Raw genomic sequence first — 20203 nt, 5'->3', positions numbered from 1 at the left:
GACCAGATACATCCTGCTGAAAGCATTTCCTAAGTACCAGCTCTCCCACTAGCAAACACCATTCACTGTTTGCCTGGAGTCCAATCACTAGCAAATGTATAAGAATTTTTAACCTCAGATCACCTGTCTTTCTCAGAAGCAGCCCCTCAGTGCTGGATTTGAAGGCCTGATGCAAACCATATTCTTCTTATGATGTTACAAGAGATGATTTCAGACCTGTATAAGTTATGGTCCAGCTATTGGGAACCATATCAGTTATTTATTGGTATTAATACTAGCAGCTGATTTCAATACCTGTTAGAGAACTCAAAAACAAAAGGGCAATACTGATATGATGCAGAGTAACTTCAGAAAGCAACCATTATCCCCACTCAGCTTGGGGAACAGAAAGGTTGAGTTTGGTAGGAAACTGAAGGAGAAGCCAAGCAGTGGTGATGAGCAGACCCCTGAGGAGTGTGGTCAGGGTGGGGCCAGGCCCCCCGAGACAGGACATCGCGGCTCTTCCTAGAGCGGGAGACAAAATGGGAAACTGAAGTCACTGTGGCTGCCATCAGCTGCTACTGCTGGAGTGCAGAACCACTGCTGGGGGGAGGCTAACAAGAGTGACCTGACAAAGGGAAGCAAGTCCCTTCACTATCTCCAGCCTCCTAGTCTGTGCTTAGTACCTACAATTGGCAGGAAGAAGCCAGAGGGCCAGCTGGCTAAGGAGAAGTGGGGTTTGCAAGAGTCCCAGGTCAACCACCACGGTGGGAAATACAGAAGGTAGGTTTGGAATTCAGACAATAGCTTAGTAACCAGCACTCTTCTACACATACTTCAGCTTCAGTATAAGAACAACTGGCTTGTGGATTTTCTTTATTCACTAGCAAGCTCAGCACTGCAGTTCAAGGATGCAATTCAAGTTTGTAATTAGTCTAACATCTGTATGCTTTGCTGCATTGGAGCCTTGACAAATACCTCATATGCCATACTTTCTAAAGTGGAAACTCTATATTAACTTTTCAGATTCTCTGTAGAAACCGTCTATGTTCTCATCCACTCAGTTTTTATCTCCTGAAGGATCAGCCTCTCCATTAGCTTTTAATAAATGTGTCTCTGTGACCACGGGCAGAATCTGTGCCTTGCTTTTTTTTCAAATGTCATCTTTTCAAAATAAGTGTATCATCAAGGCTCAAAGTTCTGTTTATTTGCTAAAACCAATTTGTCAGTCTTCAACAAGTCTTACTTGAAAGAGTCAAATAACATTTTTGTTTCATCCCAAAGTAAGTATTCATCAAGAATTTGCCTTTCCCTATTTTGGGCTCGTGTGTCCCTGTTTCCCCTCAAACACTGTTATTCATTTCATCCCTGTTATTTTGGGGTCCTCTGGTCCTTCAAAGAGATTCTTTCCCCAGTAAACATTCTTGGAATTTAAAAGGACATATAAGTGGTCATTTCAGATTCTTTTTTTTTTAATTTTTATTTTATATTGGAATATAGTTGATTTATAATGTTGTGTTAGTTTCAAGTGGATAGCAAAGTCATTTACTTAGACATACACACATCCCTGGATCAGGAAGATCCCTTGGATAAAGGCATGGTGACCCACTCCAGTATTCTTGCCTACAAAAACCCCATGGACAGAGAAGCCTGAAGGGCTACAGTCCATGGGGTCTCAAAGAGTTGGACATGACTTAGTAAGTAAACAGCAGCAGCAGCAGCATACATGTATCTGTTCTTTTTCAGATTCTTTTCCCATATATGTTATTACAGAATATTAAGTAGAGTTTCCTGTGCTACAAGTAGGTCCTTGATGACCTTTTTTATATATAGTAGTGTGTAGGGACTTCCCTGGTAACCCGATGGTTGGAACTCCACTCTTCCCCTCTAGGTGGTACAGATTTGATCCCTGGTTAGGCAAGGAAGATTCCACATACCATGCAGCATGGCCAAAAAATTATATATATATATAATATAAATTATATATATGTAATATATGTAATAGTAGTATGTATATGTTAATCCAACCTCCTAATTGATCCTTTCTCCCCTCCCCACCTTTCCCCTTTGGTAACCATCAATTTGTTTTCGTAAGTCTGTGTCTCTTTCTGTGAGTTTTGTAAATACATTCATATAAAATTAAAAAGAAAATCTAGCCCTTAAGTGAAATTCAAGTCCAATAAATCTGTCCACCCTCCACCTCCAGGACTCCTGCTTCCTCCCAAGCTGAACATGGATGGATTCTAGAGAGAGGGCTTTTGAAACTGGACTCAGAGCCCTTTTCTGAATGTCCCCATGTGTCCCCAGCCCCAGCCCTGCATGTGCTCAGGCGCTGCTTCTCCCTTTGACAGTCGCCAGGGCCGCTCGGGCCCATCTGTTCACTCGACGTTCCATTAAGCGCAAGGGCTGCCCCCGGATCCTGTTCGTCTCTTCCTGTCTCTTGCCACACTCCCTCAGACAGAATGACAGAACTTACTGTAAAGCCTTGACATAAATCATCTCCCCCCGCCCCAGTCTAACCCCCTTTCTCTGAAAGCACAGTCTTCGGGGCCTTTCCCCTTCAAAACCCAGTCCAAAACATCCCACGATGGAAATAAACATCTCCAAGTTAGGCCTCAGAAGATGATTTAACAACAACAAAAGAAACTGAAATATGTTATTTGTGTTAAAAGGCTGAGGGAGCAGCTATGTCAGTGAGGAGGATGGCAAGCAGGCTGACTTAGCAGGGACCCCAGCACAGGCGCCGCTTCTTGAGTGAATCACTCAGCCTGTCTGCATCTCAGAGCCTTCATCTGTAAATGGGAATTCTCATACCTGTCCCTCTGGTCTCAGGTTGTGTGAGGATAAAAGGAAACCACTCATTCAATAAATACCTGCTACGAGTTGGACCATAAGGAAGGCTGAGCGCCGAAGACATGCTTTCAAATTGTGGTGCTGAAGAAGACTCTTGAGAGTTCCTTGGACTACAAGGAGACCAAACCAGTCCATCCCAAAGGAAATCAACCCTGAATATTCATTGGAACAACTGATGCTGAAGCTGAAGCTCCAAAACTTTGGCCACCTGATGGGAAGAGCCGACTCCTTGGAAAAGACCCTGATGCTGGGAAAGATTGAAGTCAAAAGGAGAAGAGGGTGGCAGAGGATAAGATGGTGAGATATCATCACAAACGCAATGGACGTGAAAATGAACAAACTCTGGGAGACATGAAGGACAGAGGAGCCTGGCATGCTGCATTCCATGGGGTTGCAAAGAGTCGGACATGACTGAGCCACTGAACAACAAACAGCCCACCATCCCAGGCCCATCCCAGGCCCTGGGGATGCCTGGGTGAGTGTTCGCGAGGCTCATCCCGACAGCTGCCTTGGAGTGGCTCATGCTCATGACTAACTCGCATCCTATGCTGTGAATGTACCACACCTGCCTTATCTTCCTCTTGATGAACCCTGGAGATTTGCTGGGCTTTTGGAAACCGGAAAATGAGGCTACGAGCATTTTAGCACACATCTTTTGGGGAAATTTCCTACACATTTCTGTTGGGTCAGTTCCCTTTGAGTCTTCCTGACTGTGTCGGAGGGAAAGTCTCAGGCTGGTGCTGGTGTGCTGTAATGTCTCCCTAGTTCTGGCCCATCTGTCATTATGACAGATTGCCAAGCCCAGGCCCAGAGCCTTCAGCATCCTATTATATCGAGTCAGTTTACCAACATCATTTTATTGGCATTGCATACGCATATTTTTGAAAGATTATATTTGGTAAGAGATTATCAATGCACCATGTATGTATGTATTTATATATAAACCTATTTATTTGTTACTTATACAAACTTAATTTTTTTTAAATGAGTTGTTTTTAAAGTTTAAAAAGTCGTCATTTGGACACAAATGAACCTGTCTACAAAATCAGACTCAGACTCAGACTCAGACTCAGACTCAGACTACAGAACAGGCTTGTGGTTGCCAAGGGGGAGGGGAGATAGGGGAAGAATGGAGTGGAAGTTTGGGGTTAGCAGGTGCAAACTAGTATATATGGAGTGGATAAACAATGAGATCCTACTATATAGCACTGAGATCTATACTCAATATCCTGTGATTAGCCATAATGGAAATAATATAAAAATGCATATGTATGTATAACTAATCATTTTTCTGTACAGCAGAAATTAACACAACATTTTAAATCAACTGTACTTGATTTTAAAAAGAAAGTAGTCATTTTTTTTAAAAAGTAGTCATTTAAATAAAGATATTAAATAAATAAAGCCTTCCCAAGTGGCGCTAGTGGTAAAGAACCCACCTCCCAATGCAGAAGAAATAAGAGACTTGGGTTCAGTCCCTGGATTGGGAAGATCCCCTGGAGGAGGGCATGGCAACCCACTCCAGTATTCTTGCCTGGAGTATCCCATGGACAGAGGAGCCTGGTGGGCTGCAGTCCATAGGGCTGCAAAGAGTTGGACATGACTAAAGAAAACTTTACATGCACACACACTAAAGAAATACAGATTATAGATGGATATGTGCAGAGGACAAAAATGTGAAAAGAGTTTGCAAAGGGTTGCAATTTAAGAAATGCTACTCTAAAAAAGTCACTCTTTTGAATTACACACTTATTTTTTAATCATCACTGAGTGGCAACTTGCCTAGATGAGTCAGTTTAGTTAAAGACAAGTGCTCAAGTTGGGGACACAGATATATCATTCTAAAATAGTGGGTTTCCACTCTTTCTCTGCTCAATATTACATAACAATCTAAATGGGGAAAGAATTTGAAAAAGATTAGATATATGTATAACTGAATCACTGCTGTACACCTGAAACTAACACATTGTTAATCAGCTATCTGTGTGTGTGCGAGCCACTCAGTCATGTCTGACTCTTTGAGATCCCATGGACTGTAGCCCTCCAGGCTCCTCTGTCTGTGGGATTCCCCAGACAAGAATACTGGAGTGGGTTGCCGTTCCCTTCTCCAGGGGATCTTCCCAATCCAGGGATCAAACGTGGGTCTCTTGCATTGTAGGCAGATTCTTGGCCATATAAAAATTTAAAAAAAAATAGTGGATTTCCTCATTTTGAGAAGAAACAGGTCACAACAGGTAGGGAATGGGAAACTCCCAGAAGGACTTAGGACAAAAGGAATGTTCGAGCTGAGCTAGGCAGGTGGAGAACAGTATTGTGTTAAAAATAGCACATTTTCTTGTTTCCATTTTCCTTGCTGGACCTGGTGGGTCAGTAGGGTCTTGACAATGAGGAATAGAACAGCATGCAGGCAAGAAGAACAGGAGCAAAAGTTTTGAGAAGTTTCAGAGGAACATCAGGGAGTCACTCGACACCTCCAGAAGTCACTGCCTCTGCCATCATCCTTCACCTCAGTGTCACTGATAACCTGAGGGCCTCTTGGAATTTGACCCAAATCACTGACCACGCCTCCTTCCAACTCACATCCGGGACAGATTCCAGCAAATGTTGTACTCTTTACAACTTCTAACCCCATTGATCCTAAACTGATCAATCACTTTCCTTGAGTCATTATTTTTGCCCTGATTCAGCTTAGGTTCCATGATGCTAAACCCTCTCCTGCCAACAGCCTTAACTCCCAGGCTGTTGTTGTTAATGGTCCATAATGTTGGACACGGAGTAGCTCAAGTGTCTGCCCACCCTATGCTGGGGTTGTGTGTGTGTGTCTGTGTTTCCCTGAGCAGGGGGATATCGCTGGAGAAATGCACACACCTGCGCTGACCAGTCACGCTTTAAGGTCACAGACATGAACCTCAAACACACCCTCACTCCTGCTCAGCTGCTCCATATCGCTACCCTGATTTCTTCCCCGCCCATTGTTGCGGGGGAACAGTGGCTTTTCACACCTTCCCTCTGTCTCCTGAATCGTCCTGGCCCCATTCTGTGATCAGCTTGCCTCACAGTTGTTGAATGAATTAAACAAAGAAGCATTAAAAAAAATTTTTTTTATTGAAGTGTAGCTGATTTCCAATGTTAATTTCTGCTTACAAAAAAGTGATTCAGTTATACACTTGTATACATTCTTCTTTTTTATATTCTTTTCCATTATGGTGTATCGCAAGACATGAAATATAGTTCTCTGTGCTATACAGTAGGACCTTGTTGCTTATCCATCTTATAGATATTAGTTTGCACCCACTAATCCCAAACTCCCAATCCTTCCCTCACCCACCTACCTTCCCCTTGGCAACCATGTCTATAAGTCTGTTTTGTGTTGTAGATTCGTTCACTTGTGCTATGTTTTACAGTCCACGTATAAGTGATATCGTATGGCATTTGTCCTTTTCTTACTGCAGTTAGTACCATCATCTTTGGCTCCGTCCATGTTGTTGCAAATGGCATTATTTCATTCTTTTTAATAGCTGAGGAATATTCTATTGTATATACGTACTACATCTTCTTTATCCATTCATCTGTCAATGGACATTTAAGTTGTTTTCACATCCTGGCTATTATAAATAGTGTTGCAATGAACATTGGGGTGCATGTATCTTTTCAAATTATAGTTTTGCCTGAGAGTATGTCCCAAAGTGGGACTGCTGGATCATATGGCAACAGTATTTTTTTGTTTTTGAGAACCCTCCATACTGTTTTCCACAGTGGCTACACCAATTTACATTCCCACCAATTGTGTATGAGGGTTTCCTTTTCTGCACATACCTGCCAATACTCGTCATTTGTTGTTTTTTTGGTGCTGGCCATTTTGACATTCTGAAACGCCAATACTTTGGCCACCTGCTGTGAAGAACTGACTCATTTGAAAAGACCCTGATGCTGGGAAAGACTGAAGGCGGGAGGAGAAGGAGACGACGGAGGATGAGATGGTTGGATGGCATCACCGACTCGATGGACACAAGTTTGAGTAAGCTCCAGGAATTGGTGATGGACAGGGAGGCCTGGCGTGCTGCAGTCCATGGGGTCGCAAAGAGTCAGACACAACTGAGTGACTGAACTGACTGATTCTGATAGTGCTATTTTAACAAGATACTGGTCTCCACCTGCTATAGTGCATGGGGGTCACAAAGAGTTGGACACGACTGAGCAACTAAGCACAAATAATTAGTTATGTTGAAGCTCCTCAAATAACTTCAAATATATTGATTTTTTTTTTTTTTTTTGGCTCACAGGATCTCAGATATGGAACCAAGAATTGAACCTGGGCCATGGCAAGTGAAAGCCCAGAATCTTAACTGCTAGGCCACCAGGAAACGTCCTCAAATAACTATCTTTTCCATAAGATCTTATAGAAAAACTCAAATGAACTTTTTGGCCAGTACAATAAAAATAGTTACCATATGATCCAGTAATTCCACTCCTGGCTATACAAATGAAGAACACAAAAAGCCTAATTTGAAAAGATACATGTTCACAGCAGCATTTTTACAATAGGTAAGTAACCAATCTGTGTCCATCAACAGATGAATGGATAAGGAAGACGTGATACACACTTGCGCACAAACACACGACTATCACTCAGTCATAAAAAAAGAATGAAATTTTGCCATTTGCAACAACACAGATGAACCTGGAGAGCATTGTGGTTAGTGAAGCAAATCAGATAGAGAAAGACAAATACTATATGTTTTCACTTATATGTGGAATCTAGAAAATAAACAAATAGCAGAACAGAACAGAAACAGACTCACAGATACAGAGAACAGAGCAGTGGTTACCCGTGGGGGGAGGGATGGGGAAGGGAGAAGATGGGGAAGGGCATCAAGAGGTACAAACTAGTAGGTGAAGAATAAATAAGACACAAGAATGCAATGTTCAAGCTGGATTTAGAAAAGGCAGAGGAACCAGAGATCGAATTGCCAACATCCGCTGGATCATGGAAAAAGCCAGAAAGTTCCAGAAAAACATCTATTTTTGCTTTATTGATTATGCCAAAGCCTTTGACTGTGTGGATCACAATAAACTGTGGAAAATTCTTAAAGAGATGGGAGTACCAGACCACCTGACCTGCCTCTTGAGAAACCTGTATGCAAGTCAGGAAGCAACAGTTAGAACTGGACATGGAACAACAGACTGGTTCTAAATAGGAAAAGGCTGTATGTTGTCACCCTGCTTATTTAACTTATATGCAGAGTACATCATGAGAAACACTGGGCTGGAAGAAGCACAAGCTGGAATCAAGATTGCTGGGAGAAATATCAATAACCTCAGATATGCAAATGATACCACCCTTATAGCAGAAAGTGAAGAAAAACTAAAGAGCCTCTTGATGAAAGTGAAAGAGGAGAGTGAAAAAGTTGGCTCAAAGCTCAACATTCATTGGGTCGTTTATTTTTCTGGAATTGAGCTGCAGGAGTCGCTTGTATATTTTTGAGATTAGTTGTTTGTCAGTTGCTGCATTTGCTATTATTTTCTCCCATCCTGAAGGCTGTCTTTTCACCTTGCTTATAGTTTCCTTTGTTGTGCAGAAGCTTTTAAGTTTAATTAGGTCCCATTTGTTTATTTTTGCTTTTATTTCCAATATTCTGGGAGATGGGTCATAGAGGATCCTGCTGTGATGTATGTCGGAGAGTGTTTTGCCTATGTTCTCCTCTAGGAGTTTTATAGTTTCTAGTCTTTAGATCTTTAATCCATTTTGAGTTTATTTTTGTGTATGGTGTTAGAAAGTGTTCTAGTTTCATTCTTTCACAAGTGGTTGACCAGTTTTCCCAGCACCACTTGTTAAAGAGATTGTCTTTAATCCATTGTATATTCTTGCCTCCTTTGTCAAAGGTGTCCATAGGTGCGTGGATTTATCTCTGGGCTTTCTATTTTGTTCCATTGATCTGGTGCACTGAGATGACTCAGAAGGATGGTACGGGGAGGGAGGAGGAAGTGGGGTTCAGGATGGGGAACATATGTATACCTGTGGCGGATTCATGTTGATGTACAGCAAAACCAATACAATATTGTAAAGAAATTAACCTTCAATTAAAATAAATAAATTCTAAAAAATTGAAGGAAAAAAAAGCTCAACATTCAGAAAACTAAGATCATGGCATCTGGTCCCACCACTTCATGGCAAATAGATGGGAAAACAGTGGAAACAGTGTCAGACTTTATTTTTCTGGGCTCCAAAATCACTGAACATGGTGATTGCAGTCATGAAATTAAAAGACACTTACTCCTTGGAAGGAAAGTTATGACCAACCTAGACGGCATATTAAAAAGCAGAGACATTATTTTGTCAACAAAGGTCCATCTAGTCAAGGCTATGGTTTTTCCAGTGGTCATGTATGGATGTGAGGGTAGGACTATTAAAAAAGCTGAGTGCCGAAGAATTGATGCTTTTGAAGTGTGGTGTTGGAGAAGACTCTTGAGAGTCCCTTGGACTGCAAGGAGATCCAACCAGTCCATCCTAAAGGAGATCAGTCCTGGGTGTTCATTAGTAGGACTGATGTTGACGCTGAAACTTCAGCACTTTGGCCACCTCATTTGAAAAGACCCTGATGCTGGGAAAGATTGAAGGCAGGAGGAGAAGAGGACAACAGAGGATGAGACGGTTGGATGCATCACTGACTCAATGGACATGGGTTTGGGTGGATTTCGGGAGATGGTGATGGACGGGGAGGCCTGGCGTGCTGCAGTTCATGGGGTCGCAAAGAGCCGGACACGACTGAGCGACTGAACTGAACTGAAGAATGTAATGCACAGCACAGGAAATAGAATGAATATTTCATAATCACTTTATATAAAGTATATACAAATACCAGCACTGTGTTATACATCTGAAACTAATGACTCTACTTATGTAAAGTCATAAGTTTAAAAAAGAAAGAAAAGGAAAGAAAGAAAAAAAAAGAAAGATTTTAATGAATAGCCCAAATCACCCTCTGTCATATCACTCTAATTTCACATCTGCTGTTTCCTCACCGGCTTTATGCAAGCACTGTTTTCTTGATGGTATTTCTCCACCCAAATGTTAGCCTATTAAGAGTAGCACCTTACAGGGGTGGTGAGCCCCAGTACCTAGAACAGTGCTGAGACACACGAAGCACTCAGCAAACACTCGTTTAACCTTAAGTGAATGATAGAAACTTCAGGAAGGGAAATTGGTTGGAAAATTTTGTAAGGGGAACCCGACACAATACCATGAAGGCGGCCAGAAGAGTTACTTAGAGAGAAATTACAGATTCAGAAGGGTTTCTTGGTATTTCACAAGTATCTCAAGCTCAGTACAAGTAACAGCACATAGCATTATCCCTCTTATTCAATCACCTGCTTCTCCTTCATAACCCTTGCCCAAACAGCACCACCATCCATCCACTGTCTGATAACCCAAAAGAAAAATATAATCCGAGAGACAAGACAGGCTTGTTTGCAATGCCTGAACTTGCTGGTGTTTAGGGTGAAACACCCCCATTAGTCTTATGAAGAAGTTAAGTTCTGGAAAAAAAGAAAAACCTGCCTATGACCCCGGTATATCACATAGACTGTATGTACCTTAAATCGCCATCCAGCGGGTGCTTGGGTCCAGGTCGCAAGAGAGGCAGCAGAGAAGAACCCAGATGTTAGACCAGGAGGTCTCCAGTCCCTACTGCACCCGACCCACCCCCATCTTTTCCCCCTGCCTGTGAAGGTGTGAGTCTTCAGTGGGGTGCCAGCTGGTGTCTGGGTGAGCTTTAAAATGCAACACCTTGGCTATTATATCTCTGATAACATGAGACTGCGTAAACATAAAAACTTTCCATGTTAATGAAACCAACATTCTTTTGGCTCTAGTTAACCACTGATGCTGAAGCTGAAACTCCAATACTTTGGCCACCTCATGCGAAGAGTTGACTCATTGGAAAAGACTCTGACGCTGGCAGGGATTGGGGGCAGGAGGAGGAGGGGACGACAGAGGATGAGATGGCTAGATGGCATCACCGACTCGATGGACATGAGTTTGAGTGAACTCCGGGAGTTGGTGATAGACAGGGAGGCCTGGCGTGCTGCGATTCATGGGGTCGCAAAGAGTCGGACACACCGAGCAACTGAACTAAACTGAACCATGCTTCTCCAGGAGAAGGCAATGGCAACCAACTCCAGTGTTCTTGCTTGGATAATCCCAGGGATTGGGGGGGCCTGGTGGGCTGACGTCTATGGGGTCGCACAGAGTCGGACACGACTGAAGCGACTTAGCAGCAGCAACCACGCTTCTCTACATTGGTACCCGCACATCCATCAGAGGTGTCCGCTAGATGGCGCTCGTCCTCCACTGTACCCAGGCCGGGTCGGGAGTGCGTACATTTCTTTGTAAAATTGAGAGGTGATTTCTAACTCTGGCTTTTTACAGGTAAGAAAAGTAGCTCCAAAGGAAACACGTCTTTCATGACGCCGTATCGCATCATCTCAAAGCTTCGAGCAAAACTCAGGTCCCCATATTTTTGAACTTAGTGAACTTTCATCACCTGGCTGTCTCCCCTCAACACATGATTTAGTTTGTTGATTAGAATAATAATGGCGTGTTTCTTTCTTTCTTCATAACAAGGTTTAGGTTCAGATCCACAGGCCTTGGGCTTCCCTGGTGGCTCAGATGGTAAAGATCTGCCTGCAATGAAAGAGACCCGGGTTCAATCCCCGGGTCGGGAAGATCCCCTGGATTCTTACCTGGGAAATTCCATGGACAGAGGAGGCTACAGCCTGGCAGGCTACAGTCCATGGAGTCTCAACAGAGTCGGACAGAACTGAGCACATGACTGAGCACCTAAGCCAGCGACTAATACTTCACCTCACTACAGACCTTAGCATTCTTTATTTTCAAAAGTACCAAACAGAAAAAATATGGTTAAGATGTGACTGCCTAAATTCTTTAATTTCCTTAAGTTTGAAGCTCCTTTCCTGATGACTGTAGCACAGGGATAAATAAGGAAGACAATGGGAAGAAAACGTGAAGGTTTATGGGGAGGGGAGAGCTGTTAGAATCAAAACGCAACTGGGTTGGCATTACAAAGTCAGATCTGAATCTTGATGGTGAAGTCATTTAAACTCACTCCATGAGTCTCCGTTTCCTCATCTGTAAAACAGGGATAATGATGTTTTCCACCCTCAGGGAAATGTAGATAAAACTAAACAATAAGCTGCGATCCTGGCACATTGTTGGTGAGCAGCAATTGCTTAAATATGAAACTTCCTCGGCCCATAGTCTGATAATACACCTGGACCACGTGCGTGAAAAATCCTTGCGGGCCTGAATGAGGATGACTTAGGAACCCAGGAGCCAGGGTCTGCTGGCCGGCAAGTGGCCTGTCGTTTGATGCCCAGGGTGCCTCGGTCGCGTGGAGTAACCTCCAGAGCCTGCGGACGGGGAAAGGGGGGTAATTCCCAGGTTCAGGCTGCCTGAATCTGGCTCCAACGAGGCAGTCCTGCGCGGAGCCCTTTCCCGGCGCGTCAGCCCGCGCAACTTAGCATCGGCCTCGAAGAGAACCTGGTACAAACCCTCAGGGTTAAAGGAGTGGAAACCCTGGCCCAGAGACGGCAGGTGAATCCGGCCATGGCCACTGCGTCTGAGAGACCCGCGTGGTCTCCCACTGCGAAGCAGCCTCCCGCGCTGGCCATCGCGCCTGCCGCGTCTCCCCGCATCCTGCCCGGGGCGCAGGTGGAAGGCGGCAGGGGCGCGGCGCGCGGGGTACAGCGGGAACATCCCGGCGGACGCTGGCCCGGGGGAGCGCGGGGGCGTGAGCGGCAGCTCGCGACGCGTGCCCGTCCGAGAGCTGGGGTTTCTCCCCCATCGCCGACCCCACGGCTCTCCTACCCTCACTGCGCACGGCGCCTGGGCCCACGGAAGCCTCACCCTCCGACGGCGCTTCGGTGGCTCGGGGTTGGAGGGTACGGCACGCACGCGGCGTGCCGGAACCAAACTGCAAAGGAGGAAGGGTGGTGGAGGATGAGGATGGAAAGGAGAGAGAGAAGACGAAGACAGAGCTGGGCGAGGGGCCCGGGAGGGCGCAGAGCAAGCCAAGCGCCTCCCCGAAGCCCGGCCGACGACTGCCGGGGGCTCCCGGGCTCCGCAGATTCCCAGGGTCGGCCCGGGCCGGAGCTCGGAACTGATCAAACCTCGGGCGCGGTCGGGCAGCCGTGGATTCCCCGGAGCTCACGGTCAAGCGCTCAGCAAATCGCCCTCTCTGGGCTGCGAGCGGGGCCCCCGTGAGCCCGCGCCGACGCACCCCGGTCCCCCAATCTCCAGCCCAGCGACAAGCGCTGACTTGCTGCGCCCTCGCCACACACATTCCTCCTCTCTCGCCGGCCTTGATTCTGCAGGGCATGTACCCGGGAAACCTCTATGTATCCGTCCACCTCAGCTCACCGGCCCCCAAAGCCTCCTCGTTCCCACCCAAACCCACCATCAGCTTCTATTTGTAGTTCCAGACCTGCGAGCTTCCAGACCTCTCCGCCAACACTCCCGGCCCTGTCTGCAGGCATTCCCTGGACCTAAAGGTTAACTGGCCGCCGCAGTGGCCCGAGATGACTCCATCCCTCGCTGTGCGCTTCCTGAAGACTCTTATACCCCGGGCACACACCAAAAAACAAACAAACAAACAAAACAAAACAAAAAACCAGAGAGCTCAAAGTCACCGAACTACATCTTTCTAAGCTTTGAAAAATCTCTACCCAAGCCTGTAGCACGGAGTATAGGCTACTTTGATTTGGGATTCTTTAAAAAAACATTGGGAGGGGGGAACTAAGTGGTGGTTATATATTCAAGTAAGTCTTTGTATAGCTCCCAAACTCACTATAACACTCGGTCATTCAACCCCCCAGCATCTTTGCGTGTTTGTCTCCATCAAGTCCTAACCCCACAAAGGGATGATTGTCTGCGAGACACAGTTCACACCTGCTCGCTTCTCTCCTTCTGGGCCACTCTTGTCCATCTCCTCCTCAACTTGCCCCCAGAGAGGAACAACAAATTGTCTAAGGTGGTGGGAGGGGGGCGTAACTTAAAGGGTAAATCAAGGTCAGCGAGAGGAAGGAAAGAATGGTTTTCTTTTGAAACATCCTGTGCCTTCTGTTCTGTGCCCCTCCGGCCCTGAAGAGCGTCCTGTTCCTTACACTTGCCGCCAATGGACACCAAATTGAAACACCTTTCCCAGAAAACTGAAGTAGTCGTATAGAACTACTAAAGGGCAATGACCTCTCCAAGGGTAAGGTTTTCTTCCTCCTTCCCTCCCCAAACACCACAGGATCTGCACTGGAGTGTGCTTGGGATTCGAAAGAGCATCACGTGGCTGAAATGCTGGAAAGTATAGATGCTGGGAAGCCCTCCACTGGCCCTGCAAACTACCAGTGTGAGGATTTCATCCTGCGGTGCAGAACAAGAACCACAAAAAAAGAAAGCTAACAAGGGCGAATGTTATTTGTTTTAAGAGTACCCAAAATACCAATCCCAGCAATTTCAATTAAATTAAAATCACTGAAATAAAATTATAGCTCTTTAAGCTTATTTAATGGTTCAAATTGTGTATTTGGTTTTAAACCTCCCGCAAAAATTTATAGCAGACAATGAAGTGTGTTCCTTGAGTAAAGTATTTATTTTAAAATTAATAATGAAAACAGTGACAAATGTTTTGACATACCCACAATATTTGTGTTTCTTAGCCTGGCTTCTACTACATAAAGCAATTCACTACTCATTTTTTAAAAGAGCATTAAAGTCATCAGTTCAGGATCCTGAACTTTGGCAATTCCCAGATATTCTTTTAAACAAAAATGTTTTTCAACTCACAAGTAGCAGAATATTTCAAGAACGAACAGAAAACTTCAATTTTCTTCCTCGTGTAAAATTGTACAAACTACTAGTACATTCAGTATTGACCGCCCAGGGAAATGATCGCTGAATTTCCAGAAACTCCCAAAGATGCCCTCCAATTTCTTGTCTGACTTTAGCTCTATCTGACCCATCTTTTCTTTTTTCATGCCTCTCCAGAAACTGAATCAAATACAATCCGGTGAGGAAAGAAAACTATTTCTAGAGTGACTTTTGGTTCATTCATTATTTCAGAGAAAAGAATGAGCCGTGAGGAAGCCGCGAAACTGGAAGGGGAAAAGAAGCAGCAATTTATTCTTCGAATCTATAAACCTCCCTAGAGAACAGAAACTAAGCGCACGATTTAAGGAACTGCGTTAACTTGGGTTTCCCTCCCAGATCGGACTCAATTAAACATCGCGTTCCATAAAAGTGCCAGAATAGGTAAGAAGCCTTGGTCTAGGTGGCTGAGCGCCCCTGCGGCTAGAGTATGATGCTTCGAGGACCAGACTTGGGAGAAAAGGGGTTAAGTCAGACCCTGACTTTCTCCGAGCAACGTGCCCAGTTTTGTCGGTTCAAGTCAACGTCGCCCAGGAGGAGCCAACCAATGGGAGGCCGGGAAGGCTCGGGACCGCCCCCCGAAGGGGCGTGGCCTGATGCTGTCACTCAGTAGTGAGGAATGACACCCGGGCGGGAGGGGGGGTGGACGGTGGAACGCTGGGGAAGGAAAGAGAGAAGAAACAGATAAAACCAGGACAGGGGGTAACAAGGTGCCCCGCGCCTCTCGGAATCCTGCGGCCGTCGCCGCCGCCGCCGCCGCCGCCGGGGGTGGGCTCCGGAAGAGCCGGCCCAGCAGAGCTTGGAGACGACGATCCAAGGAGCGAAATCCTGCAGGCGGGGAAGGAAGAGACCAGAGGCGCAAAGAAAAAGTGACTCGGGCCGTGCGTCCCGGAGGCGCTGGAGAGGGGACTGCAGTCGCGGAGGGGGGCCTCGCCGATCCTCCCCTCCCCACCCCAAGTCCTCCGAGGGCCAGACCCCGGCCCACCCCTAAGGGAGATTAATCCAGCCGAGCTGCGAAAAGGAGAACTTCTGGCGCTGGATTTAGGGGGAGGGGGGTCTCTGGGTGGGGTGGGCCTCGGAAGTGGGGGTGAGGGTCGGCGCTGATCCGGGGCCCGTGGGGGGGAGGAGGCTGCTAGGCAGCGCAGGAGTGGGCTGCAAGGGCCTCGCGCGCGCGCCGGGCTCACTCGCGCTGCAGCGGCCCCCGCGCGCTCCATCCAGCTCGGAGCTGCCCGCGCGCCCCAGCCGCCCGCCCGGCCGGCCGCTCCGGCCCGCGGCGCTGATGGCTGTGCGCGGCGCCAACACCTTGACGCCCTTCTCCATCCAGGCGATCCTCAACAAGAAAGAGGAGCGCGGCGGGCTGCCCGCGACCGAGGGGCGCTCGGCACCCGGGGGCACAGCGGTGTCAGTGGCTTCGGCGCCCGCTGTCTGTTGCTGGCGGCTCTTTGCGGAGACAGACGCGGGCGCGCTGGGGGGCGCCGAGGACTCTCTGCTGGCGTCGCCTGCGGGGACCAGAACGGCTGCGGGACGGACCGCGGAGAGCCCGGGCGGCTGGGACTCGGACTCGGCGCTGAGCGAGGAGAACGAGGGCGGCCGGCGCTGCGCGGACCCGCCGGGGGCCAGCGGCGCCTGCCGTGCAGGGGCGACCCTGGGCCTCGGCCAGCCGGTCTGCGAGCTGCCCGCCGCCAAGGACCTGGAGGAGGAAGCCGCAGGCCGGAGCGACAGTGAGATGTCGGCCAGCGTCTCAGGTTCGGGCAAGACTTCTCTGGGAAAGGGGGCTGGGCTGAGGGGCTGGGCAAGGAGGGCAACCGTGCAGAGCGAGGTGGGCGCGCTGTGAGCACCCCGCGCCCTGGGCCCCCCGCGTTAGCCAAAACCCTTAGCTCTGAGCGCTGGCGAGGGCTGCTCTAACCCTCCGGCCACTGAGCCATAGAGAGGGCGGATGGGGTGAAGTCTCAGAGGAAGACCTCGGGCAGTGTGCTTTAGAACCGGGTGGGAGGGAACCACTGCATCCTAGCTTTGAGTCCATCGCCAGTGCCTTAGGTTGAGTCTGTCTCCAAATCCCTAAAATCAAGGAAAGAGAAGAGGCAGCAGCCCAGAGAACAGTTATTGTTTATTCCTTTAAGTCCTGTTCGACTCGTTATGACCCCATGGACTGTAGCCCGCCAGGCTCCTCTGTCCATGGGATCCTCCAGGCAAGAATACTGGAGTGGGTTGCCATTTCCTTCTCCAAGGCCCAGAGATCAGAGATGCTCCCAGCCTGAGGTCCCAGAGCCTGGATGGGCAGCTCAAAGATAGGTAGCAAGGGATAACATTCAAGTGGGCCAGAAGCCAACCAAGCCAGAGCTTTGGGAAGAGGGTTTATGTAGCTTTCTCAGACCCCAGGCTAGAGAGAGCTGTGCTGGGCTGAAGACCCAAGAGCTGGAGTAACGCCGAAGCCAGCAGAAGGCAGCCGGGCTCGATTTAGGTCATCCCAGACCGAGAAGGGGGAGGGCCCTCCTCAGCCACGAGCTGGCACGCCCTTTGGTCAGAAAGACCCCCGTGCCTTCCCTTTCGGTTGGACGGTGTAGGCCTCAGCGTTGGCTCCAATCGAACAGTACCTGCTCCAGGCCAGAGGGCTGGACCTCTGCTAGGGTGCAGCCGGGGGAACAAGGAAGGGACCCAGGAGCAGGCATCGGATTAGAGTCTAAGGATTCGAAGCAGGGACACCCCTCAATCCCCAGCCTTCCTTTTATCCCTTTTCGAAGGGCGAGGGAGAAACCTATCCACGGCCTGGGCAGTAGCCTGTTGCCACAGCCCGCGTGTGTGTTGTTGAAATGCGTGTGCGCGCGCGAGGTGGCGGGTGAACCCAGGGAGAGAGTCCCAGGGTTCTAGGGTTGAGAGCGGATAAGGTTTTGGGGGACGCTCAGGCCCGATGTCCCCATTTGCTGAGAAGCGCCCGGAGGAGCTCAGAGAAGGCAGGGAGCTGGATCTTGGCCGCACAGCGTTGATACAGCGGCTGAGTTCCTTGCCGGCTCACAAGACTAGAAAGAGGCGGGAAGAGACTGGGGCAGAGCTGTAAGACTCGCCTCCCGGACCGCGGCTTCCAGGCCCACCCCACCACTCCGGCGGGATCAAAGTGTATATCCGCCTCCCAACCCAACCCCCAACCCCCACGCCAGCGGTTGAGGCCAGACCTCACTCCTCGGCGGCGCTGACACTCTTGTTTCTGTTCCCACCGGGTCCGCAGGCGACCGCAGCCCGAGGGCCGAGGACGACGGGGTTGGCCCGGGAGGCGCACGCGTGCCCACGCTGTGCGGCGGCGGCGGCGGCGGCAGGCCGGCGGGCGGCGCGGAGGAGGAGGAAGGGCCCGTAGCGCCCAAGCCCCGCAAGAAGCGTTCGCGCGCCGCCTTCTCGCACGCGCAGGTCTTCGAGCTGGAGCGCCGCTTCAACCACCAGCGCTACCTGTCCGGGCCGGAGCGCGCAGACCTGGCCGCGTCGCTGAAGCTCACTGAGACGCAGGTGAAGATCTGGTTCCAGAACCGTCGCTACAAGACCAAGCGCCGGCAGATGGCTGCCGACCTGCTGGCCTCGGCGCCCGCCGCCAAGAAGGTGGCGGTGAAGGTGCTGGTCCGCGACGATCAGAGACAGTACCTGCCCGGAGAGGTGCTGCGGCCGCCCTCGCTGTTGCCCCTGCAGCCTTCCTACTATTATCCTTATTACTGCCTCCCCGGCTGGGCGCTCTCCACGTGCGCGGCCGCCGCGGGCACCCAGTGAGCCGGCCTGCGGTGAGGCCGCGAAGGATCCCAGTGCCCCAGCTCCGGACGGGCGCCGATGGCCCTGCAGGGTTGTGCCCGGTACAGGGGCGCCCCGCCGAGGGGGCGGCAGGTGGAGGATGAAATCCAGCCCGGCTCCTCTCTCTAGGACGTGAGCCCTGGCCGCGGGGACTGGGTCTACCCAGAGGGGGTCGCCTTTTTTTCTAGTTGGAACAGAGGCATCCTATGGCCTAGGGACCCAGCGTCCCCTCGTCCCCACCTGCTGGGAAGCCCTCGGACACTATTTATTACCACCGCACTGTTGGATTTGGGTTGTGTCTGCGTGGGGATGGCGTTTCCCAGAGCGGAGAGAGCTCCTGGAAAACACGGAAGCCTGAATCCCAGCATGTCAGGCCTGCGGGAGCTTCGTACGCTAGGCCACACTAGTTCATGGTATCCATGCTACCGATCTATGTATATCTACATATCTATTATTTTTGGAAATCGCATTTGTTACAAAGGGGTACAGAACACGGGCAGTCCCCAAGGAGCCCCAGGCTAGGGGTTCATTGAACCGTGAAGTGCTTGGTTTTCGGGCCCTCTGCCCCATCCCTCCCCGCTGTCGCAGCTCGGGTGGGGGCGCCTGATTGGGTGCTGAATGTATGGAAGGGAGCCTCTGGGCACTGGGCAGGGCACCGGCCTGGTGTCTTCCCTCTCGGAGTCCCGGGGCTATGACCAACCCCGGCAGCTCCTGGAAGCCCCTGAACCAGGAGAAAGAGCAAACCAGGAGTCCTTCAGAGAACTTTCCTTTCTTTTTCTTTCTCTCTCTTTTTTAAGGAGGTTAAAACTTGTAGCACTTTGCAGTTGTTTGTATTCAAATGACGGTTATTTTTGTATTCAATGTGAATATCCTCTCCACCCTCTGCGACTCCTGCCTCCGATCCGGGTTCTCCCATCCCTGTCCCTCAGACAGGTGACCCTGTCAACCTCGCCGCTTGTCGCCTCCTTAAGGGCATTGTGCACTCAACTAGAGTATTAACTTTAAAAAGATTTGTGAAATTTGGAAACTCTATTCGTTGTATTTTTTTCCCCTTTTAATTTATAAACGTTTAGTTTAACATGCCCTCCTGGACGCCGTGTGTTCTCTGAGCCTCTCTCGGTCCGGCTTTGGGGGAACCGGTAACATGGGCTCAGTCTCCCATTCAGTCCTTTCCAGAAGTCCTCTCCCCCACCACGGAAGCCACCTGGCTCCTCACCTCCAGGAAGGGTTTAAACCCACACGGCTCAGGGAATCGCTATTTCTGGGACTTTGCAGGAGTCACAGAGGAATCCCAGTGAATCCAGAGCAAATGCCTGATTCCCCTTACCCCCGCCCCCATGGGCACTAGTGTGTCAGAGCCTAGGAAGCGTCCAGAGTTGAATGAAAGCCACTCAGTCCTGTCCGACTCTGGGCGACCCCAGGGACTGTAGCCCGCCAGGCTCCTCTGTCCATGGAAGTCTCCAGGAAAGAATACTGGAGTGGGCTGCCAGCTTCTCCAGAGCTGAACCCGCTGCCAAATTCCATGCCTGCCCCAATCCAACCTGTTCACTTGTCCACCTGCCGGTATCCTGTCTGCTTTCGATTTTCTGAGAGTTTGCTCCAAGTGATCCTATTATTATTTCATTTCCAGACTAGGCTAGCAAAAACTCTCGCTGGAAATCTGAACTG

At 49.1% G+C, this 20203-nt stretch overlaps 1 protein-coding gene across 1 annotated transcript; it reads left to right on the top strand.

Annotated features, from left to right (window-relative positions):
- NKX3-2 (NK3 homeobox 2) lies at window positions 15977-18548 on the top strand. Its single transcript, XM_018049954.1, has 2 exons — window positions 15977-16512; window positions 17991-18548. The coding sequence occupies exons 1-2, from the start codon at window positions 16047-16049 to the stop codon at window positions 18515-18517; spliced, it is 993 nt and encodes a 330-aa protein (XP_017905443.1). The 5' UTR covers window positions 15977-16046; the 3' UTR covers window positions 18518-18548.

This window comes from Capra hircus, chromosome 6, assembly GCF_001704415.2.
Source record: "Capra hircus breed San Clemente chromosome 6, ASM170441v1, whole genome shotgun sequence".
In the NCBI taxonomy this organism is placed as follows: Eukaryota; Metazoa; Chordata; class Mammalia; order Artiodactyla; family Bovidae; genus Capra; species Capra hircus.
The sequence above is the reverse complement of the archived record's forward strand: the minus strand, read 5'-3'. Positions and strand labels throughout refer to the sequence as shown.